Raw genomic sequence first — 26,061 nt, forward strand, 5'->3', positions numbered from 1 at the left:
AATCAGTTTTATTCATGAAAGTTGGCAAGGCTCTAGGGCCAGGTTGCGTTGAGCAGCACTCCATCTTGGAAACAGGCAATCGTCAAGGGTCGTACACTCGAGTCCCATCACTCCATATTCCTTAATTAGCAGTGCACATTGTGTGACAAATGCGAGACACTCCAATGTAAGGTGCTCAAGTGTCTCGCAGGAGCCACAGGGTGTACACGATGGACTGTCCATACGTACTTGACGATACAAGCGCTCGTGCAACAACACAAAGCCAACTCTTAATTTCACTAACAGTGCTCTAGCACTATGAGGCAAGCCGCGACCATAAACACGGGGAGGGAACGAGTCATTTGCAACACGGTGGTCTGGGTGCTGTTTTAGGAGGTATTGGCATATTAACACGCAGGCATTGTCAATAATACAGGAAATTTCTGGGCAGTCACTCCCGTTGTGAGTACAAGTTGAAGCAAGGCGATCAGCCTCTACATTTCCAGCAATCTCACGTGCGAAGGTATCCACTAGGAATTGAGGGACACCCCACTAGAAGTAATTTTGTCGGCGGACCCAATTATATACTGTGTAGAATTGGGCTATTGGCATCCTTTCTCAACAGCCTGCTTAGGGCAGCATGGGAGTCTGTAAGGATGATGACCTTTGATGTGCTTATTTTTTCCTGCACGTACTTCAGAGCAACATCAATTGCTGCCAGCTCTGCAGTTGTTGATGATGATGGATGAAGTATTCGAAACACCCTTCTTATGTCAGTCAAAGGGCAGAAGAAAGCTGCTGCAGCGCCTTGAGCATCGCTGCTTGCCTATGCGTCCCTAAATACTTTAATTAAGATGGCCTACATATTTTTCAACTAAGTGCTGCTGGGCCAACTGGAATAGTGCCGAAACAGGCTGGTCAGACTTTGCGTATCTTGGGATTTGAAAGATGAATAGGGAAGGGGAATTTGTTGTGTTCCTTCGGAGTTTTCAGTGAGGTAGTGTCTTCTGAATTGCCAGCAACGGCAACGAACAATGCCGCCATTTTCCCCATGCGGGAGAACGGTCGCTGAATCAGCTGGTTAATGAGTGCTTGTCCGTCTGATGCTCGGTGCAGACGCTCTACATGATGTAATGCTCTTTGGTCTTCTTGCTGCCTCGGGGGCAGCTGGTGTGCTTCAGTGAGTAATGGAGCAGACTGCACCTCACGAGGTAAGCCAAGAATGACTCTGAGCGAAACACGATGGTCCTCTTCCAGTTGAGACATCAAACTCGGCGGCACATTCAACACTGGCAAGGCATACATCACGCCAGAAAGTACAGATGATTGATATACCTGTACTGCTGTCATCTTGTCACAGCTGTCGCCTCTAGCAGTCAAGGCGGCCACATATCTGAGTAGGGACTGCGATTTTCGACGCACAGAGATGACGGCAGGGCGCCATGATAGGCTATCATCAATAATTACACCCAGGTAGCAGTGTTGCTGTGCCCAATCTGTCGGCGTATCTCCGTGGTGTAGCCGGCTCGTGATTCGACGAGTGCATTGTCTAGGATGATAAGCAATTGTGGCTGACTTATCAGGTGAAATCTGCAGATCAGCTTCATGTATTGTGATGTGACATTCAGAGCTTTTTACAAGATTCCACGAAGACGTGGACCGTGGTGCGAAGGACCGCTGATCCACAGTGCGATGTCATCAGCATACATTGCTATGCCAATTGGAAAGTCACATTCTTGAGGCAATTGGCTTGGAAGTCCAGCAAGTATGCTGTTGAAGAGAAGCGGTGATAAGACACTGCCTTGTGAGACACCACACTTAACAGTGCGAGATTCACTTGTTGCTCCTCCAACGCGCACTTTCATTTTGTGCTCTGATATAAAGTGGCCCACAAAATGAAGCAAACGACGAGAAATTCTCGCAGTCATAAGTGTGAAAACAATCGCCCTATGTGGTACCGAATCAAATGTTTGCTGTATGTCTAGGAATAGTATATATGCAGAGTGCTTGTTTTCTCAAGCAGATTCAAGCGATGGCCAAAGCCACCGTGGCATAACCCCCAACACGATTGCAAAGGTTGATGAGCTGATTAGACAAGAACAGAGGATAAGCATCGATGAACTGGCAGAGTGTGTGAAAATCAGTCACAGTTCGGTCCACACCATGATTCATGAACATCTCAGTTATCGGCTCTTGTGTGCGCAATGGATGTCCAAGATTTTGAGCCATCGCCTGAAGACTGGAGAGGTTTGGCGCTGCCTTGCCTCATCTTATCCATCATCACAATGAGGGTGACGACTTCTTGCCTGCAATTGTGACTGTTGATGAATCATGGTGACGAGCCTGAAAAACGACGGCAAAGCTTACAGTGGATACATTCGAATTCACCACCCTTAAAGAAAGCAAAGGCCGTTATTTCCGCCGGAAAAGTGTTGTTGACTTTTTTTTTTAGATTTTCAGAGGCCATTACTGATAGAATTTACTAAACCTGTAGAGACTATCAATCGTTTCTGATATTGTAAAACGCCGGATCGGCTGCATGTCGCAATCAAGAACAAGCGATGTGAAAAATTGACGAATTGGGTCATCTTACTCTACGACAATGCCCGTCCCCATGTTGCGGATGTGGCTAACACAAAACTGGCAAAGTTCAAGTGGGAAACGCTGCAACATCCGCCATACAGCCCAGACCTGTTGCCTTGTGACTTCCACATTTTGGGGCAATTGAAAAAAACAGTTCAAGGGAACCAGATGCGTGTCGGACGATGACATGAAAGAGTCACTTACAGACTTTTTGAAGCAGTGGAACAAATGTCTAAATGCTCATGGAGACTACTCTTAAATAAAGTATACCATTTGTCATATATTCGCATTGGCTCACTTTCATTTGACTCGCCCTTGTATATATTGCAGAACTCTTGCTTTTTATGTGTGCTCTCTGTTGCGACTATAATTTCAATGTAATTACAATACACGACCAGTGAGAACTGCGCCTGCGCAAAACATTGGAACAAAGGACAGCGTCATTGAGATTTTTCCCTGGCCATTGCATATGTACAAAAATGTAAGCAAGGTTCTTGAATTATGAAGTTTCATTGAAATATTTGTCCTCAACTTATTCATTTCATGTCATTTACATTTTTCATATCAGGGGCATGCTCTGCTTTGATGGTTTCGAACTGATATAGTTCTAAAGTTCGTTGGATGTTTTCTTTACTTATTAAATGGACAAAAAACATGAAAGCATTGATATTAGTGATTTCAGGCACAATTTTTTGGACATACGAGTATATTTTTTTATGAAAAAATACATATTTTACCTGTCTGTACAGTGCGTAGGGTTAAAGAATTCGTTTGCAACATTTTTGGCAATGGCAATGCAGTTATTATTTATGTATTTGATCCCTCAACAAATTCTATAAGGAGGAGGCCGAGCTGCAACGTGAGCCCCCCCACAATGAACGCAATTTCTGGCTATGCCACTGGGTGCAGGGTGCAAGGAGCTCGCGTATTGTTACACGAAGTACGAGTCAGTAAGACAAGCAACTATTTACAGGTTATATTTAAAACAGCGGTTGCAGCGCTGACCGGTTAGGTTCACAGCACGAGCCCAGTTCGTTCTTCCTCCTCTTTTCTCGAGTGGTGGTGCCCATGCACCTCGTTCAAACAATCAAATACCACACGCGTGTAGCAATAAATTCAGAAAATCTTGTCTGAATATATTTTCGCACTCATGGCTGTGCCGATATATGATGAAGCATGTCCAGACAGAAGCGCAAGAGAGGAGCCCTGCTGCATACATAACTCATACTGACACAGCTCTACGGTGTGTCAATGTGTCGCTCTTTTGCTTCAGTATTAGTCGCATTACCGTCGGCATTCATAGTGAGATGGATTCTGCCAGAATTCTACAAGTGTGTTCAACTGTATGTTTTGCAGAGGAGTAACAAGCCCAGCCATGTCCATTTGGAAAAAGTCGCTGTTCTTGCAGAAATTTATTGAACTGCAGTACTCAAACATAAACTGGTTGTAATCATTGTGGGACTGTGCAGTGCAATTAGGCCTCAATATAACAATCTTCAGTATAACTAAATTCTCAATATTCTCAAAGCAGACCGAAAGGGACACTGCGTCGGCGGTAAACTTAAAGAGTTTATTGGGCGAACTTGTGCCCTAAAGCAAGCGAACAACTCGGTGACGGCGAAAGCAGCAAGTGCACCTACGGCGTTCGTCGGCCTGAGCCAGCACAAGCTGTGGTCCCGTATTTATACATTTCGCGTCTGTTATCGAAATGCGCAAAGCGACGCCACTCGCGTCGCTGCAATGTGAGCTGCATCACTGCAAGCTGAAATAAATGCACTTGGCAATATTGTAACTGCACATTTGTATGCACGAACAAGGGGAGAAGAAGCGGTGGAGGAGAAGGAAGAGGAGGGCTTTGCTTTTGGTCTGGCGGCCTCACCCCATCCGGAGCTTTATTGCCAAGCCTTCTAAATAAATGGCTCCCACCTTGTAACATTTCTGGTGGAGGTTCTGGGTATCACATCCGACCACGGAACCTTTCTCTCCATGTCTTCGCCACAGTCGTTGCCTTGCCGGCTGTCCGCCATCGCCACCTGACATGTCCACCGATGCAGACCCTTCGGCGCCCTCACTTCCTGGTCCTTACCAGCTGCATGGGGAGCTATGCTTCTATGGAGAAAAAGCTGGGGAAAGTGTCAATAAATGGCTGACACATTACGCAAGGGTGAGCAAGAGCAACAAATGGGACTCTCAAGGCACAGCTTGCAAATGTAGTATTCTCGTTAATTTGTACTGCGCTTGTCTGGTACGAGAATTGTCTGGTCCCTGGTCCTGCCTCTGCTGAACTGGGCTTCGCCCCGGCTTACAGCGCTGTCCTTGGAGGCTACCTGGTGGATCCTGCCATGGCCGGGCTTCGCCCCGGCTCCTGCCCTGTCGAGGCTGAGCTGCACCCCGGCTCCTGTGTTGCCGAGATAGGCCTCACTACGGCGTTCATCGCCGTTTCTTACTCGCTGAGGCCAGGCTGCGCCCTGGCTTCCGTCACTGTTGTAGCAACTTGTGGCTGAGCTATGCCTCAGCCAACGCTACTCCACTACTGTGGCTCGAATCTATCGTGATTAGGACTGTGAGTGGCGCAGAACCTGAACTGAGTTTAGCGATTAGAGCAGCACATCTGTTAAATGTACTATCTGTATTTATCCTTATGTGTCTGCATCTAGCCTCATGTCTGCATCTAGCCTCATGTCTGCAGTCCGTGTATAAATTCGTTCCTCTCTGTCTTGGGTGATTCCTTAGTATATGTGGCTGGCCTGCGCTCACACATTTGCCCACAGCCATGTTTCGTATAAAGTCCAAGTGTGATAAGATCCTATCATGCCCCGCATGTACGCTTTAAGTGCGTGTGAAAGCGTGAGGCTGAGCCGAGAAGGATGGTGGCTTGATGAGTGCCCCCTTCCACGCGAGCCAGAGGAAATGGGGGAGGGCAGTGAGCTTGTGATAACTCAATCGTGTGTGTGTGTGGCTGGGGGTGGGGGGGTGGGAGGGGGCCAGGTTAGGGCGTGTTTTCTTTTCTAGTGCGGCTGCGGCTTCGCATGGATTTTAGCATGGCTGATCGCATATGCAGCCCACGAGCCCTGTTTTAGAGGTAATCTGCTGTTACGTAGCAGATTACCTGCATAGTCCCTGTGTTGCGTATGCCCCCGGGCACTGTGCATCGAGGCACCCTAGCCTCCAGGATCGGTGGTCACTCTGAATGTTCGTCTTAACCCTTTGAGGGTCGATTTTTTTCGCCATATGCGACCACCCAGGATCGATTTTTTTATTGCACATTTAAATTCTTCAGAGGGACCTATTTGAAAAAAAATTTACCGTAATTTTTCTAGGCTGACCGTAAAGTGAGAAAAAAATGTTTTGCGTTGGCATATATATACTGTTTATTCATGAAAAGCAATAAAAAATAGCAAATAAAGTTATAAGAATTTTTTAAAAAATTGGCGCATTGTTATACACAATGTCCACACGAGAAAAATACACAAGAAGAATGTGCACACGAAAATTTTTCACAAGTCTCAAATGTTCCTCTTGCACTAATATTTCTTCAGCGTGTGGTAGTCCTTGATGCATGGCTCCACACAGAGCGGTTTGTTGCACTCAGCGCACATGTACCTTGTCTCCTTGCGACGCTTTTGCTGCCAAGTGGTGTTGGCGCAGACGTGGCACCTCTGGGTACTGCTTCCCTGAGCAGCCGTGGGAGGCAACTTCTGAATAAAGTGCCAAAAAAGGAAACGCATGCACGGCGGCATCCTTCGTACGCGGACCTCTGTGAGCAACAAACGAGCGAGTAAGAGGCGGTCACCCTTTGAGTGATAAGAACGAGATAGCCATGAGTATTGCGAGCGAAAGAAGCCGAAACCGTGTGCGGAACAAAACCAGAACTAACCACCGCGCGCCCACGAGGGCACCAATGCGCGAGCGGTAGCAGATGTGCCGGAGCAAAAAAAAAAAAAAAAAACTATACAACGAAAACCGAAAGAGAGAGACACGAGAAAAAATTCCATGTATTCCCACATAGCGGCAGCACATGCCAGGCAAGAAAAAGTTAGGAAATTAGCGCACGTTTTAAACTTACAGACGGCGCCATAAATATACGGCATCGACCATTTTCGGAAATGTTTGCGGCGGCGTATTTTTACGGCATCGACCCTCAAAGGGTTAACCAAAGAGTTTGTCGAAGGCGGTTCGTCCTAAGCAGATTTCTTTTTTTTTCGTTGAGTCTATGGAAAACCAAACAAATGCTCCCATGTTGTTTGTTACATGCGAGAACTTGGCATAAAGGCTAAACCCCATGAGCGCGATTTTGTGCACGACAGCAACGAGCGACGACTTCGAGCGACGGATCGGGCCGTCGCGTGAACAGATCGCTCGGTCTTGTCGCGCGATCGCTCGGTTCTGCACATCTAGAATTCGTCGCTCGTCACCCGGAAGTGCTATGAGCGACTAGCCAATAGCGTGAAGCCGGAGCTGGATGTACATAACTCAAGTACTTCCGATTGTCGCTGGGAACGAGGTAACGATTGAATTTTTATACGCGCAAGGATAAGAACCTACTGCAAGACTTTCAAAAATATTTGATTCTGCTTTTTACAGTAAAACACATCAACTTAAGGTAATAAAGCACGCGTCACGCTAGTTTTGGCGCCTATATTGCTGCCCTCATACCGGCAACATTGGGGAGACGTCGCTCGAAGTCATCTCTCGCATGGGGGGCAACTTGTAGGCGACGAGCGAACGCAACAGCCATCTCCATCGCGTCGCTTGTCGCTGTCGCGTGCAAGATCGCTTGCATGGGGTTTATACTTAACTGATTTCGTCTTAACGAGAGTTCACTGTAATGAAGCAAATTGCTGATTTTACCAACTTTGTTATATCGAGGTTTAAGTATATATTCATGAAGTAAAGTAAAACATGAAAAGTACCTAGGCTGACTGTGAGCAGGTCACTCATCAGCACTTCGTGCAGTCAGTTCCCTTAGTGTAAGCATCAAAATTGATTCTAAGCTCTCTGTCTCAAAGGGGCCAACACTTGCTATGCTGCAGGTGACGCAGTGCAGCAGCGTGTGCCCAATGTTTTAGTCAGGCTGGCTCGCATTGCTTTGCAGAGGCCATGCTCGGGCATACCTTAAGGACCTCGAAGCTATCCGGCCTACATCCATCCTAGGTGAGTGCTACCATGTCACCTTGCAATAAAGTTCTAGGTACCTGAAGTATGTTGCTGTCTTGTATGCAGTTCTTGCCCTTTCCTTCTTCATTTATGCTATATGCAACATAAATTTAATTACACACTTTTATTTTGTGTTCCTTTGATGTTTCATATTTTCGTCAGGACAGTGCTGGTACAAGCTTAGCTCTTGTTGAAGAGATGACATGTATAATCTTTTTGTGATGTCATAGCATGTTGTGGTGTTTGCACTTTTTGCTAATTGGGTTCAATTTTATTTTCCCAGGACCTTAGCTCTTTTTTTGGAAGACAGCACAAAAGACACAAGTGAGAAGACAATGCAAGTACTGATTGGCAACTGAAAGTTAATTCTACACATGGCAAGATACCTTATTTTGCGACAGAAACTGTTGATGTATCGGAAGATTCACAGCGAAGAATGTCACGGTGTCACATTACAGTCGCTGGCGTCGCCAAGGTGCCATAATACAAACGTAGAAATGCAAAGCCAAAAACACCAAAATGGCAAGATAGGAGAGTACAAAGTGCTTCGTACACTGTCTTAAGTGCTGTCATTAGACAGCACATGAAGAAGCAAAGAAAAGGTGGGGATGAAAAGTGAGTGGTAGGGGATGAGACTGGCAGGACCTTTTCATGGTGGTGAGGATTACAAAGAGTTCCAGGCAGGAACAAAAGACCGAAGCTGCTGCTATGGAAACATTTGAATAAAAGAACATAATTTGTTTATCTTATGCTGCATTTGCTAATTTTGGTAACCACAATGATTCATTTTGTGACTGTTCATCTTCCTTTGAGCTAAAGTGTTTCTTTTACAATATATGTTGCCATGTGCTGAGTTGCCATCATGTGCATCAGTTGCCAGCCAACGGTTGTGTTGTCTTCTCACTTGCCTTTGTCATTTGCACTGTTTTCAAGTATGGGACTTAGCCAGCCATCCCAGCACGCCTTACAAGCTCTTTTTATTTCACAAGCTTAATTTCATCCTCATAACTTGTGTATTATCTGTTGCTACATATCTATTCTTTCTTGTGCTGTTTTTAATTACTTCTCCTGCTCTATGTGTAATGCCTTATTGTGCCACAAAGTAGGAATGCAGTTGAACCTGAATATAACAAACATGGATCTAAAAAATTATCCAATACAATGAAATAAATATAATATGTTTCTGACTGATATCAACAGGTAATGAATATATGCTTATAACAAATGGTAGATATAATGAAGGTATAGTATAACCCTGCGTATATATGTTCTAGAGGACCTTAGAATGAAAATGTATTATCCAGAAAAAACTCGACATCTAAAAATGCTTGCGGTAGAACCACTGATGATACGAGAAGCTAACCTTAATACAGAACCCTCTCTCAGGTTGAATAGACCGGCAACAAACTACTGAAAACCCACTCAGTAAAGCTCATCATCGGGGCCTGGCATTTAGATTTTATTTATTTATTTATTTATTTATTTACAGAATACTGCAGACCAAATCGGTCCAAGCAGGATAGCATTAAACATTAAGCACCTGCTTTTTTTTTATTGTAGCTGTGAATCACACCGAATCAAGCTTGTAGTAACAATTTAGTGCTTGGATGAGATCTTGGATGTTAACAACCTCTTTTTCAACACCTGCAACTTATTTTTCATTTTGCAAGCATCCTTGCATATCAAGGTAATCACACAAGTTATCAAAGGCCATGATGGATTGTCTGTGAACATTGGTGTGTGACCCATTGTGCCTTCATATACCTCTTCTTAGCTGTTAACTTCGTGAGCCATGTTGAGATCAGCAACCGGCCTACCGATATTACTGTTTTCAGCAGATACACATAGGCGAATCTACTGGGAGGGCAAGTGAAGCGGGGGGCATACAAGTGGGCAACACTCGTTGCCCACAAGTGCCCCCCCCCCCCTGCCCCACTTGAAATTCGAGAATATATGCACCTAGAGTGGCAACCAAGATCACTCTGGTCTACAGAAAGGGACTTGAAGCACTGATAATGGGAGTCTGGCCTCTCCACCAGCTGCACATGGAGTCTCAGCCACATTGGTTCTTCAGTGCACTCATCACTGGTACTTATATAGCACACAGAGTCTACTCGGTAACAGTTCGTAAATTTCCCCACCTCTGCAAGTCTGCAGTGGTCTTTCAAGTCTTGACCTAGACATTGATTTGGGCTACTTGGTCTGTCAATGGTGCAATTGAACCTCATTAGTGCAATTGAGGTTCCCAGAACTTTCAAGACTGCTTTCACTTATTTGGTCGTGAAAGGTATTTTCACAGTGAAATTGAGGCAGCACGAAGCGTTCGATTACTGCTGGCGGTCTTCATCACGTCAGCATTGTGACAAGTGCTCATGGTCTTCGAGTGAGATGTGTTTATATTTGTCTGTACATGCGTGACACCATACTTGTTATAGGCGTATCTGCCGGTTTGTGGGGAGGTGTGCCCCTCCCCCCCACAGTCAGAATTGGAAAAAGTAAAGTAGGCCATTTATCCACCCCCCTACGCGCACACACTTGTGAAAGTGGGCACTGTCGGCTGCACACTTCATAAATACAACGAAACAACAGCTGAGGCCAAGTTTTTGCTCAGAATTGGGCTCACATGGCATGATTTATTTATTACGTATCCCCTGCTTTCAGGCCTTGCCTCCACGTGCTGTAGCAGATGACCTATTACTCCATACCTTGCGGTGCGAGACGCCTGCAGGACGTGCCTTGCAAGCTTGAATTGCCGAGAAAGCTATCGCTAGGCTGTCCAAAACAAGTTTAATCTATCATCACTTTCATCATCCCATGTTTGTTGGGGCCATCTAACCTAACCATCTTTGAAAACACATAATCAAATTTGCTTTGATAATTTACCGGTATTTTATCATTCTTGCCATTTTAGCAATTTTGATGCTAGAATTTGAGACTTCTTTGTCTGTTTACAGCAAAGTTTTCTATTTAGCAATCATTGACTTTTTTAGTGACTTGAATGAACAGTTGGCGATATTTTAACACCTTATAAGTTAGAAAGGTTGCTTGGGAAATGGCCTTCAAGAACGCGCTTTAACATTCAAAAGCCACATGCAAGTGGCCGAAACTCGCTGTACGATGCATAGGCTCCGTGACTATGATGAACCAACTGTTGCCGTCACATTGGTAGCCTTCACATTGTGATAGTGCTTCACAGCACAGTGGTCACCATAGCCATGACATTGTGGTCACAAATTTGAACTTTAATTATTATTTACAAAACCTCTTGAATGTACATATATTTGAATATTACAAAACCTACGCAAACCCGCAGCGTTTAAACACTATGGGTTCAGTGATGTCACTAAATCCATTCAATTACGGAAAGTACGGTATACGGTACGGTAAGTGCGTAATACCGTACCGGTCGAGGACTGCGCATGCGCGAACTTCACCGTACAGAATGACTTCCCGTACGGCATACTAGATGGTAAGGAGTCGGTAAGGCTCGGCTGGCACCGTGGGTCGCGAGCCGAGCTGCACCAAGTCAAAACAGTGAGAAGCTGATGTCGGCCACAGAGTCCACGTCTCGCGTGCTTTTTTTACTGTGATAATACCAAGGCAAGAGGTTACAAATCACCTTCTGCGGAGCGACGAAGTGACAAGTAAACAGTGGCATAAAAAAAAAACAGGTAGGTGGCGCCATCTAGTGATGCAGAGTTTGCTTAGAGAGGACGCAGAGATCTTATTGCAGTAACTAACTATATTCTACTTATCAGCTGGTGTAAAGTGTCAGCAGCAGTGCAATTTACAAGAAACAAGCCCTTTTTTATGTATTTATTAGATAAAAACACCTATGTAACAAAAGGTTTCACGTGTTGCAGGACGAAGTGTCACAAGATGTTGCTACCGGCCTTGTGACTGGCGTCTAAGTTTGCTGTAGCCGGGCGCTTCTGTAAAAAATAATGCGCGTATGGACAAGCTAAAGCTTTCTAAAAGTATTCGTGAAAATAAATATTTCGCGCTCAGCGCATAATTATTGCATTCTGCAACGCCCCAATGTTAGCCGCTATCATCATTATCACATTACCGTACGCATCGAGCTGCACACGCAGCTAAAACGTCTTCGGTCATCGCGGTATGTTAGTACGGAACGGTAATACCGTACCGTATACCGCACTTACCGTATCGTAATACGGCACTGCTAAAACTCTCTATAGATGCTTGGCAAGCGTCTCAGAGAACTAATTTACCAAAACCAAGTGGAATAAATTTTCTGTTCACGTTTAGAACACAGCATATGAATAAGACCTATCGACTGTGTAAAAGCGTAAATATCGGAATGGCTTATCTCATTCACGCGCAACTAAACAAATCGCTTCCGTTCCTCACACCTTTCGGACCAATCAGTACTTTACAGTGGCTTTCAGGTAGATCAAGAGCGAAAATATGGTATTTAACCTGCACAAAGCTCGGGTAATTGTCATTGCCATGTTAACAACATGCGGCAAAGCGTGTTCCACAGAATCTAGTTCTGCTACCACAAATGTCAACAAGCACAAAAAATTTAGGGATAATATGCAGACTAAATGCATTTTCATGCTAGGAAAACTATGTTGCTTGCGTTCTTTTGAATTGTGCTGTATTTGTAACCTTACAATCTGAAGATAATGGGAAATTTAAGCTGTCATAATTCAGTATTTAAATATTAGAGGTAGACGATCGGATATCGTCTTATTCAAATACAAATCGAATACGAATAGTAAGTATCGAATATAGAATAGACAAACGCAGACGCACATATTTACAGCAGGAATATTTGTTTCAGTATAATTAGGAACACGCTTGCACCGAATAAACAGTCGACTATCATGTGCAATTAAGATAGTTTTAAACACAAGATCACAACAGTCATCAAGAGAACTGCACAAATAGCTGCTTGACACCTTTTTAAGCCTGGTCGCAAACAAGATTTCCAAGAATGACAGGCATTTGAAACTGACCAACTTTTCAAAAACGCAAAATAAATAGTTGTTGAAAAAATATCAGAAGCTATGGAAAAGGAAGATAAAACATTAAGGAGGTATTTGTGTGCCCTAGAAAAAATACAGAGCCTTTACGAGAAAAAACACCACTGGTTGTGATGTAAGAGATAAAACTTCTACATGACTAGCCTGCAAGAAAGACTGATTGGTAGGCCATAAGCACAATATAGCAGATTGTCAAAATTGAACGAAAAAAAAAGGGGAACTGAGGGGCCCGGTTTTATTGTAAGAACGCTCGCATGTCTTTGTTAGTCAGAACCATATGAAAACAGCGGGTAATGAAGAAATGAAAAGCATAGGATAAATTATTTGTAGTTTCTAATTGAAGTGCAAAAATAAGAAGCTAATGGGAAATGGAGGAAAACTCAATTTGGCTGATGGTGAGAGCTGAATCCACAACCTAAACATTATGCGTGCGTTTCTCTACAGATTGTGCTACGGTGACGACGGCAGTTCCCACGTTCATGCAGTCTTGGGTATTTATGTATGTATACATGATCTAACCCAAGGAGTGTTAACCAGTGCAAAACTTCCACCGCAAAACAAAAAAAATTAAATTATAGGGTTTTATGTGCCAAAACCACAACCTGATTATGAGGCACACCGTAGTGTCCGGGGACTCCAGAAATTTGGACCACCTGGGGTTCTTTAACGTGTACCTAAATCTAAGCACATGGGTGTTTTCGCCCCCGTCGTAATGCGACTGCCGTGGCCATGATTCGATCCCATGACATTGTGCTTAGCAGCCCAACACCACAGCCACTAAGCAACCATGGTGGGTCCCACAAAACCGAAAACAAAGCTTGTATTAATGATCTGGTTTCTGCATTGTATCAAAAACCTTGTCGTTGTTTTTCTTCTGATAATTATAATTTGCGATACCTTGTTCAGCAGACGGAGAACAGTAACCCGAATTGAACAGTCGGTTACGAAATATTTGGTTAAATTTGATATTCTAAAATACCGAATAGTTCATTTTCGGATACGAATGTTGCACACCAACTATCAATATTCAAAACTTCAGTATTCACCTATCCTATAGTAAATAAATTACTAAAGTTAAAGCCCTCTATACTCTGTTGGTAAATTCACTGTTTTCTTCAGCTGCACACACATTAGACCAACATGACATGTCTAGGTAAATTGTTTAGTTCACGCTAGCCTATATTAGAGTGTTTCAATATGCCTACATTCATAAAATCCACTTCACAGTTATAGCGAGAGTTTTAGTGACTTTTTTTGTCTCCCTTCAGTGGCACGCTTCTTAAAATGTTGGCAACACTAGACTCTAATGGTTCGTAATTGAAAGGTAGATCTGTTGATGATAAAGATGATTTCACTGACACATTTTTCAGTCTATTTTATTGCAATCGCAATCGGGTAATCCACAAGGGAGGCAAACTTTACAGTATACATGCCACCTGGGCCCGCTCTGAGTATGCATTCTCCGCCCATCCATGAACGTGAACTTTCGTATAAACTCCAATGAATATTTTCCAACAAATTAACATGTCATTAACACATGTCATTGTTTATTGGTCTGTGGCCGCTAAAGCGGCATCTACCTAACCTCCTTCCCACCCGGAAGGAGCTGGGTGGTAGGGAGGTTAGATAGATGCCGCTGACCTGACCTCCACTCCTCTTGGAAGGAGCCCTCCTTGTAGGGATTTGTAGTAAAAAGCATACGAAAAACGAACGTGTACTGCAGAAAAGTCAAAGGGGAAATTATATGCAGGGTAGTGCTGCTGCCGTTGTTGGCCTGGGGCCTCAATGCGGACAGAGTAGCAGTGGCAGAGCGATCCCAGGTGGCACGTACTGCGAACACCACTTTTATATATATATATATATATATAGAGAGAGAGAGAGAGAGAAAGAGAGATGACCTGCCCCTCCCCCCCCACTCAAAAAATAGTTGGTACGCCACTGCAGGTATATATGATGGATAACATAGGAGCCACCGACAGATGATTCTGCATTGGTGGTGTACCATCACAGTTTTTGGACATAACAACCAGGAAGCTAAAAGTTGCTTCAGAGTGTAAGAACCAGAGAAAACATAACAAGAATGGATCGCAATGGTTCTGCTGTAGTTTTGTGTTGCATGCAACTTCATATAACAAGGTTTCTACTGCCTACAACAGTAAATTGTGCTTCAGTGTTCACAGCGAATGCTTTATTATGCAGACATTATCCATTCTGGCGAGTGCATGGCTGTGAAGGAGGGCGTCCGACTTCCTAAAAAAGGCAAGTGCAACTTTTGAGTCCTAACTGGGGCATGGACACCGTTCTTTGCTTCCAGAGCTGCCTTTAGAAAGTGATGATGTAGCTGGGGGTGCAGCCCTAAATTATAACTCAGTATTTAGGTTTTGTCAGCATGCATCTGCCACATAACCACTTCAATACAGTGTACTGTTTGGAATATTGCCTGGGGATAAAGTGCTTGAACGGTGGAACACAAAGAATGAAAAGGGACACAAATGCAGATGTGTTCATTTGAATTAAAGCAAAGCTTTCTAGGTGAACCCTCCTAGACATTGCTGACCATGGCTGCTGCTGCTGTCTTGCTGAATAGCTCATACACAGGACAGCACCCGTATATCGAATTGGCTGATCTGTTCTAACAGTTTAGATGTGCCAGTGACCTGCTCTGTTCTCTATGTAATTATGCAGTGAAATAAGAAACGGTACCTAAATATCCTCTATGCGAGGAATATGCACCTTCAGGGGCATAATTCCTTAATTAAAGCAAAGTTTCTTTAGGCCTTCCTTTCTTGGTTGCGTTCTTGTCAAGTAAGGTGGGAAAGCCTTAGAGATAGTTAAATGGTGAATTGGGCTGATCCCAGAGATGGCATGATGAAAAGTGGGCAGATCCCAGAGAGAGTGTAGTCCATGGTCATGTGGATCATGTGGTTTACATGGGGGTGGGGTTTCTTGTTGATTTGCCAAGTGGGCACGTAATGGCTATGCTGCAAAATGCAATGTAGAAGGTGAACACTTTTATGGCATTTAATTAACCGATTCATGAAATCTTTTCTTCATGCAGATCACAAAATGTGCATTGGATCTGTGTGATTCTTTAATGCGATTAGCATTCTTTAAAAACTTTATCCAGTTTGCAGCGTGTGTGTGTGTTTACGTGCGTGTGTGCGCGCACGGGCTTGCCTGCTCTCCCACCTACCTGCTCGTGCCTGAACTCTTTCCCGTCAATTTGGGTAGAGCATTGGGCTGCTGTGCTGAGGGAACCAGGTTCAAAACCAACCATCAGACCAACTTTGGTCACTGGTTATCAGTGCTGCCAGCCTACAAAGCCAGCTTTCCCCTAACTATGATAAAATTCCCTATATTTCCCTAGATTTTAATGCGTCACTGGGTAGTCAGTGGTTGAATGGATAGTGCATGGGGCTGCTGTGCTGAGGTAACAGGGTTCGAAGCCAACCATCAGACCAACTTGGGTCACTGAGTATGTGGCAGTGTGTACATACATGCCACTCTTTAACGAACTTCTTTCGCACCGACATGGGCCACTGTACATGTGCGTCTGGGTAGGTACTGCTGTTTGAAGAAACTCTTTGATGCCGTCTTGAAGCACTGAGTATGTGCCACTCGGTTCGTGCTGGTATTCAATAAACGTCTTTGATGCCAACTTGAATCAATGGGTATGTTCCAGTAGGTGTGTGCTGCTCTTCAATGAATGTCTGTGATGTCAACTTGGTTAACTAGTTATGTGCCACTGAGAATCTGCTGTTCTATTATGGCGAAAAAGATCCTTCTCTTATGCTGAGCAAAATCGAGCCCACACCACAAGGGTTCCTGAAGAATAGCAATCCAATGCTTTAGCAGGCTGTGCCACAAATGCACTGGGTATGTGCCCCTTTTCACTGAACATCGTTCATGCCAATGCTTTAACAAGTTGTACCATCAGTCCACTAGGTATGTGCCGCTCCTCAGTAAACCTCTCACCAACTTGGGTCACTGAGTATGTTCCACTGGGTGTGCAGCAAGCAAGGACACAATTCTCAGTGTTAACAGGCACCAGTTCGCCACGCTTCTCGTCTCGGACGTCATGCACAGACTTCTTGGCACCGCCACTAGATGGCGCAGCATGTCCAGAAAGTGAGAGAGAGGAGCCTGGTTGCCTCATGACGCGTTTCTCAGTATTCGCACACACTTCACGGCGGTGGCACTAGATGATGTCGAGTCTCCTCGGGGAAGCATGAAAAAGGAATCCCACTGCAGTACACACCTCCTACATAACTTGTTTCGATGGTGGCAATACGTTGTGTGGCTATATTGATTCAATGCTAAATGCGCTACTGTCGACGGTCGTCGGGAGATAAATTCTGCCTTATTTTTCACTAGGTATGATTGTTCACTTTATCAATAGGATTTCTGTAAAGATAAATTCTTCAGTTATGTAAATAGACTGCACATGTTTTCTTAAAATTTATTTCTAAGCTCAATTTGAAATATTTAGATAGAAGATTGTGGCAGAAATCATCTCACGATGAATGTTGACGTTAATGCAATTAGCAATAAAGCAGTGCAGCGTCACACCATATTTCCACCGCAGAGACACATTATGTGTGGGAGGTGTATGCAGCCGGGCTCCTCTCTGGTGCTTCCCTCTGGACAGACTGTATCACTCAGCGGCAACTCTGCAAAGTCCGCACGTGGCACTTGTTTGAACATAACATTCAGACAAGTCTGTTTGATTATATATGATGCTGATTCGATACCGCCCAGTACTGGAGAAATTCTGAATTATTATTTTTTTTGTCATTGTAGAGTGGTACATAGTAAATGGAACATAGTTAGCCAAGTTGATGTCAGAGAGGTTCATTGAAGAGCAACACATACCCTGTGATCCAATTTGGTGTCAAAGAGGTTTGCTCAAGAGTGGCAGAAGAAGAAGAAAAAGACCACAGTGTCAACACCGGCTCGCGTCGGGCTCCGTTGTTTCGTGAGTTTTGATGGTGTTTTCAACAGAAAACGCCCCGAAATGCCTACACCAGCTTCCTAACGTTATAAGGACTGCATCGACGCCACCCCCGTGGAAATACGACCACCGAGGGCCCCAGCAGGATTCTTGAAAGTTTCGTCACCACGGGTGACCCGCTAACCCTAACTGGCGGTGGCAGCCACTCGCTTCGCCGACAGGGATTCCCGCGACACCACTTGGCCTAACCATGGTGAACGAAGCGACTATGATTGTTGACCCCCTCCATACAACTTCCGGAGGACACGAAGAAGAAAGCATGGACCAGACTACCGAACCGGTGAGCCAAGAAACTCTGTACCATAACACCGAGAGAGAAGATCTCAATTGGCAATCAGTACGAACACAAGAGCAACGCAAGCAAGAAGCCTTGGAGAGGCGACGCGGTAGTGTAAAGCCCCAAGACCCTGCAACTGCCACTAAGACATCAACAATGCGGAGAGCCGCTAGACCTCCACTGCTTCCGAAAGATGACTACAAAATAATCATTCGTCCAAATCAAGGTCTACCATTAAGAAACGCGCTCACTCATACACTTGCACGAGCGATCATCGACACGTGCCACAACGAGTTCACGGATGACAAATTCATACTGAGAATCAACCCGGGATCTAACATAGCCATCCTATCGACCCAGTACGAAGAGGTAGCCGAAAAAGCAAGACACATCCACACCTTAACACTTAGCGGCAGAAGTCACGCAGTGCACGCATACACCACCCAAGGAGAAGGCACCCTCAGAGGAGTGGTACATGGAATACCGTTGCACACAACCACCGAAACTCTCGTGGCCCACCTCAGAGTGAGAACACAAGGCGTGGAAATCCTTACAGCCAGGATGATCGGTGCCACTCAAAGTGCAGCGCTGACCTTTATTGGTCCCCATCTACCACAATTTGTGTACTACTACGGAGGTGAACTCCGTTGCCATCCATTTAGACCGACGCTCCAAGTCTGCTAGATCTGCAGGGAAAAGGGCCACCGTACCGACGTGTGCCCTAACCCAGACAGACCCATCTGTAGATTGTGCGGACTGCTTAATCCAACCGAAGGACACAAATGCGAGATAAACTGCGCCTCGTGCGGGGAGGCCCACCCAACCGGTGACCACTCGTGCAAGCAGCGACTCAAACCGGTTCGACCCCGACCCTCACCATCGTCAGCCCCGATGAAGTCGAAAGCCCCACGATGGTTCGCCTCGGAAGACGAAGAAGAGACCTACAGGGTGGACACTCGCGGCCGGCCGGTCAATACTGAGCAACGCTCCCGCTCCCAATCCCGCTCCCGCTCTTGGTCAGCGAGCCGCGAGCATCGGGTACCACCGACACCCAAAAGGAACCCGTCGCCTCCGGCAAGGAAGCAGAAGCCTTCACACGAGGTAAGCTGGGCGGAAGTCGTCTCTCCCAATCCACGAAACACATCCACACCGATCACACAAAATCCAGAATACCAGAGAGTCATTGAGGAAAATAGACAGCAAAAACAGGGCTGGTATTTTGTAGCGATGCCTATTCCGATTCTATGCTTTTTCAAGCTTTTCGCGCTTGGCCAGTGGTCAGAGCGAAGGTCTGCCCACATTATCAACGGGATCAGGTGGCCGTGTGTGGTGGATGATAAGAATAGCATAGAATAAGGCATAAGGCATCGCTACAAAATAGCGGCCCAGCGTCTAACCGACTACGAGCACAAAATCGAAACTTTAATGAAAAGAGTGGCCATGCTTGAATCGGCACATGCTGCGACCTGTGAGTGATCGCCACAATCTCAATTACCACAGCTAAGCACTCTCACCGGACATCTGCCACTACAAACACAACTGCCCCCCTCCCCCCAAACAACACAGCCAAAGCAGCCTCAGGCGCACTCACCGTCTGAGAGCAACCTGGTAACCCAGGACCAATTGCAACAAGCAATGCAACAATCACAACAACAAATTATACAACAAATACAGCAACAATTTCAACAGTTCTTTGTGGAATTCCAAGAATTAAAGAAATACGTTAACGAATCCCTAACCAAGGAACTCGAGCGTAAACGAAAAAGTAGTAAAATACGCTCTCAGACAGATGACGGTAGCATGCTAACTTCCAACACAGACAGCACAATACCGTCTTAAGTCCCATCATGGCCTGTAAACCTCAAATGGAAACCGAAAGCATCACGATCTGGTCTTGGAATTCTAGGTACATTAAAAGCAAGCACGCATCCATCTCGCTATACGTACAGGCGGCGCTAGTATCCCCGGATATTATCTGCCTGCAAGAGGCGGGAGAGCAACCAAAGCCAATTATGGGGTATAAAATACAGTACGACCCCAGCTACCGTAGGGTGGCCACGCTCGTCCACAAAATTTGGCAACAACCCTTACAGTGCTCCCCGGTGAGGAAATCCCACATCTCATCACCACGATATGGCCTGTCAAGAAGGGGAGATCTAAACAAGTCGTATGCAACGTATACAGTCCCCCCCGCGACAGAAAGGCTGACTTCGCGTCATTGTTCCGGCACCTACAGGGAATGCTGGAACACCACGATTGCCTAATTATAACCGGAGATTTCAATGCAAAGCACAACACGTGGGGCTACTCGAAAGCAGACACCAAGGGCACCAAGCTCCTAGAAGCCATAGAGCGCCACGAATACACACTAATTACTGTACCAGGTATGCCTACTCGAATAGGAAACAGCGCCAGCAGGGACACGACCCCTGATCTCACCATCACCAACGATACCGTGGGAACAAGCTGGAGGGTCCTAGACGACTCACTGGGTAGTGATCACTACATTATCGAAATCATCAGCGCCTCGGCCAAACTACGCTGACCCCTAGGGAAGGTCAAAATTACAAATTGGCCTAAGTTTAGGGAGAGGCAACAGCTCGATTGCATACAAGTCTGCCCTTCACGGAACATCAAGGCCGCTTAACCACGATCAAGGAGCGGGCCCAACGCATCAAAGAACCATATGACGCCAATACTAAAGTGTACCAAACCGATACCAACACGCCGGCAATCGACAACCATCTAATACACTTATGGGAAGCATGCAGAGGCCTCACAAAAAGATGGCGCAAACAGAAGCTAAATCGCAAACTTAGACTTCGGATATGAAGCGTCACTAAACAGGCCAGCAATTATGCCCTGAAGGTTCACAGGCACAATTGGTACACGTTCTGCGATTCGCTTAAAGGCACGCTAAGCACCAAAATGACGTGGAACATACTCCGCAGCATCATCGATCCTTCAAATACGAAAACAGAAACAAACACAACCCTACAAAAACTCGTTGGCGAATATCTGGGAACCCAGGATGAACTCTTACAGGAACTACAGCAAACACGAGAATCCGGACCGGGCATCCGAAACCATACCCTCAATATCCGGGACCTCCGAATGAGATACTTGATGCACCCATCACGTACGCGGAGGTATACGCGGCAGCACAGAGCTTCAAGAAAAACACGGCACCAGGTTCCGACGGGATCACCAACGCCATCTTGAGAAACCTAAGTGATGAAACCCTGCGAGCCTTTACAAAGTAGCTGAACAAAGAAATATGGACACCGGGCGGAACTTTACCCGAGGGATGGGCTACAGCTCACATAGTCCTTATACCCAAACCGGGAAAACCGCGCAGGCTCGATCAGTTACGACCGATCTCGCTCACATCTTGCTTGGGCAAGCTTCTTTAACGAATTGTACTCACTCGAATAGAACAACACATGGAAGAACATGGACTACACCCCAATTGCATGTACGGATTTCAGAAAGGCATGTCAGCACAGGATGTCTTCCTCCTGCTCAAGGAAGAGGTCCTCAACCCACAACCGGGCAGCAACAACAACATACTCCTAGCCCTCGATGTGGAAAAAGCATTTGATAATATAGCACATGAAACCATCCTAGATGGCCTCGCCGCCATAGGATGTGGAGAGCGAGAGTATACCATTATACCGTGGCTTTTCACAGCCACCGCAAAGCCCGCATTGGCATAGCAGGCCTACAATCAGATATATATGATCTACCACAGAAGGGTGTTCCGCAAGGATCAATAATATCTCCTTTCCTCTTCAACATCGGACTTAGAAAACTTGCTTTACAACTGGAAAACATCCCAAAACTCGGATGTGCCTTCTATGCCGACGATATCACCCTATGGGCAACCAAGGGTTCATACGGCGACAAAGAAAACGCATTACTCACAGCTATCGGACTCATTGAGTCATACCTAACCACAGCAGGAATGAGGTGTGCCCCACACAAATCGGAGTACCTTCAAGTCCGGCCCAAGCAAACTAAGGAACATCGAGCCCCGCCAATACATCTCGAGATTGCCGGGCAACCTATAAAGTGCGTCCCGACCGCATGCTTACTAGGTATGCACGTCCAGGAGAACAACGGCATAAAGGTAGCCTCAGAGAAATTAAGTCACGTAATAAGAAGCACCGCATCACTCATCGCCAGAGTAGCGCGCAGCAAAGATGGTTTCACAGAGGACGATATCTTAAGACTGGTACAAGCCCTCGTCATCAGCCGTGTCACGTACGCACTCCCGTATCAAGTCATGCGCAAAAGTGAGACAGATCACATGGACACTCTCATAAGAATGGCGTACAAAATGGCCTTACAGCTACCGTCAAGCACAAGCACAAAGAAATTACTAGCACTAGGCGTATACAACACCTTTGAGGAGCTAGCAAGTGCCACGCTCATAGCGCAGAGGGAGCGCCTCAACAAGACTCAACAGGGAAGACACCTTCTTCAACGGCTAGGGTACCCGCTGACACCTCAGTACTGCAAAGAAGAAACACAACTCTTGCCTAACCACATTAGAGAGAACATAGTAGTAGACCCTATCCCCAAGAACATGCACGTCACCCACAATCAAGAGAGAAGAGCAGCGCGTGCCCGCATGTTGCACAAACGCTGTTTCAGAGATCCAGATACATACTACACGGACGCTAGCTCATATCCCTCATCGCCACGTTGCGGGCCCAAATACACACTCGCCGTTGTCAATCAGGGGAACCTGGTAGCCTCTGCCTCCATCCGCGCCACATGCACTGCAGCAGCAGAAGCAGCAGCGATCGCTCTCGCACTTCGCGATGCTGAGAGCAAGGGAAGGTCCGCCCGCATCCTTACGGACTCACAAGCAGCGTGTCGTTTATACATGAATGGAACACTCCCTATACAAGCCATTCGAATCCTGGGTCGCTCACTAGAATGGACCCACGGTATCGTCTGGTGCCCCGGGCACGAAGGCCTGTGGGGCAACGAAGAGGCGGACTGCGCAGCTCGAGGTCTCACTAGCCGAGCGGCAGACCACATCGTTCTTCAGCCCCCGACAGACCGACAAGCGACCCACAAGTTATTAACAACAGGTCAACAAATACTACAGGACCAACGTCTCAGAAGAACGAAATACGCTCCCCCACACAAAGCTCTCAATAAACTCCAGGCAAGGGACTGGCGTCGCCTGCAAACTAACACATACCCACACTTGTCTCGTCTACATGCAATCTCCCCAGACAGTTATACGTCCCAGACATGCCCCTGGTGTAGCAACCACACAGCGACACTCGCGCACATAACACACGAATGTACCGACCGTCTAGGCGACGCAATTTCACCACGAGTCACAACACACACACTCACTACGTGGTCTTGGGAGGCGAGACTCTCCGAACTGGACCTGGGAAGCCAACTGGCGACCCTCAACCAGGCCCGGCGAGCCGCGATCGCCAGTGGAGCCCTGTCAGAGGGAACCACCTAGGAATAAACTGCGCAACGGTTTCTGCAATAATAAAGTTCCTCCTCCTCCTCAAGAGTGGCACATACCAAGTGACACATACCCCTCATGCTCTACCCATTTGACCATGGACTACCCAGTAATCCAAGTTGGGAGGAGAGAGGTTACACACACACACGCAAACAAACTGGGTGAGGCTCCCAAAAAATGATAATGGCATTAAAACAAGCAACACTGCTTGAGGCCAATGCTGCCAAGTGTTAGATGTATGTGTGTACATGTGCAGGAACATGCAGTCGTTGTGGGTACATCTCCAGCCAGCAGTTCTGCAAGGCCTGTGTGCTCCTTGAGGGACTCAACCGAGGTGTGCCCAGGTGGGTATCCTTGTCATTTGCTCACCTGGCTTCATTGCGGTCATGGCTGGGTGGGCATGTCAAGGTGACAAGCTTAATTTGGGCAATGAAGGAAATAAGCAGCCCAGTTTTTCCAGAAGTAGCCAAGAGAAATATAAACAACGAGAATAGCTAACCTAAAAAAATTTATTTTGAAAATCTGGCATCTTAATGTTACAAATATTCCATGTACTACCCTATGCAAAAGTAAACACACCAGCAATTCTGCAGTAGAGCCAGTTTTCTTCTCTGTCTATGGATGTAACTTCAAGTTGAGGACTGCAGTCCAAATTTGGCATTGCAAGCTTTTCAGTGCACTCGTCGATTTCAGTTTGTATGTCTGATATACGGATAAATTTAATTTTTTGGTGAGTCCATTGTCTGTGTGCTTTTGCTCACATGGTCTGGATCATTCATTGAAACAGTTGGCATTGTTTGCCCGGCCTTTCTGGGAATTTAATCGCTGACAGGTGGCAGAACCAGCACATGTTGGTGCAGCAACTAGGTAATCTGATAGCATCGTGCACATACAGTGGTTTTTCTTCTTCTTTTTTTTTTTCTGGACGAACCACACAAGCAATTATGCCCATTGTTTCATTAAATGTTGCAGACCAAGAAATATGGTCTTGGTGCCAAAGTTGGCCAATTAGAAGCAGCAGCAAATACAATGTTCCTTGCCTATAAAGTTGTTAGAAAGAAACAAAAACATAATTGTGCATTTCATAGGAGATGAGTACATTTGCTAAAAGTGTTGAGGGAAAATCCTTGAAAATGAGATGCCATTCATTGCAGTGCTACCTTGTGGTAAGTACTAATAGCAGTGATAGCTTTTGAGTTGCCCTTGTTTTTGACGAGCTGTAGATCAGCATGAATGCTGGCGTCATAGACCACATGGAAAGTTGATCAATGTGAATGTGCACAAATTTCAGAATGTGCAGTAAAATCTTGGTAAACCAAAAGCATTTCAATGGAATTGTCGCTTAAATGGAACAGCTTCTAAATTGGATAAAAGAAAAAAATTTAATTATGGGGTTTTACGTGCCAAAACCACTTCCAAATATGGATAGTTTTGTATTTCGGTAATGCAAAAAAAAGAAAAAAGTCTAGTTAATTGGAGCCAGAATGTTTGCAACTCATTGTAAGCGGAGCCATAGAAATAAGCTCCAAAGCATTTTTCAGACAGAGGCAGGATTTGAAATATATAATTTGTGACACTTGTAGCCAAAATCGATTCTTAAAAAGTGGTGACAAAGACTCAAAACAGGCAAAAATTTAACAGCTTTTTTAAACCACAGCATGTACGGATCTGAACAGTTTAGCAGCAACATCAATCGCCCTATAAATTACCATAATAAGGACCAATAAAATTTTGGACGCCTTACAGAGTGCCATTTGATAATTTGGACTCTCCCTGCATGACCCTGTTATAGTCTGGCTCTGACAGGAGCAGTAAAAGCTATGTTTTTGTTTTGGCACGTCACCAGTAAATCACAAGCCTAGCAAATCCAGTAGCCTTCAACTGCATCCAAGCCACGAAGCAAACACGGCTACACTCAATTCTTTATGCATAGCATACCTATATATCAGAGTTGAGGGGGCGTATTACGTATAGTGCTGCACCTCAATAAGTTTTGCAAAAGGTGACAGTATGGTAATGGGACAATAATGGTTTAACATCATTTTGTTTCCTTATTGAGCTTTGATGCAAGTGTAACAAAGATCTTAATAATCATATGCAAAAGCAGCTCGTTTAACAAACACGACAATCATTTTAGAAAAGGCACTGAAAGTACATCTTTTCCAGTAGAATTTGCATATTTAGTGACTGAATTAACTTGTTTACTTCGATAACTAGATGTTCTAAAAAAAAAATCAGGAATGCCGATTTTTTATGATGGCAGTGCAGTCAGATGAAGGTTGTATGTTTGATGAATGCAGCGAGGCAGCCGTGTCTGCAAAGTGTTTGTTATAAGCGTCACAAATATTGACAGGATTTGTAGTTGTGGTATTGCCGATGCATAATCCGATATATTTCTTTGAGTGCTGTTGTTGTTGTTGCGACTGAAGCTCGTATTTTTCATATGACACCTGAGTTTCCGTTTGTTTGCCTGATCTTTGAGTGAAATAAGTTTTGTTCAGGAATACAAAGTAGCCTTTTAAGAGTATTGCTGTAGCTTTTATAT

General features: G+C 45.3%; 1 protein-coding gene across 1 annotated transcript in view; it reads left to right on the forward strand.

The window, feature by feature from the left end:
- The window catches only part of Ctu1 (Cytosolic thiouridylase subunit 1), an 82,799-nt gene that overhangs the window by 47,022 nt on the left and 9,716 nt on the right, over positions 1-26,061 (forward strand). Inside the window, exons 12-14 of the mRNA XM_050179578.2 lie at positions 7,658-7,716; positions 14,928-14,987; positions 23,773-23,860. Of these exons, the coding sequence (XP_050035535.1) occupies positions 7,658-7,716; positions 14,928-14,987; positions 23,773-23,860 (207 nt within the window). The remainder of the gene's footprint in view (positions 1-7,657; positions 7,717-14,927; positions 14,988-23,772; positions 23,861-26,061) is intronic.

The sequence above is a fragment of the Dermacentor andersoni genome, chromosome 5 (genome assembly GCF_023375885.2).
Source record: "Dermacentor andersoni chromosome 5, qqDerAnde1_hic_scaffold, whole genome shotgun sequence".
In the NCBI taxonomy this organism is placed as follows: Eukaryota; Metazoa; Arthropoda; class Arachnida; order Ixodida; family Ixodidae; genus Dermacentor; species Dermacentor andersoni.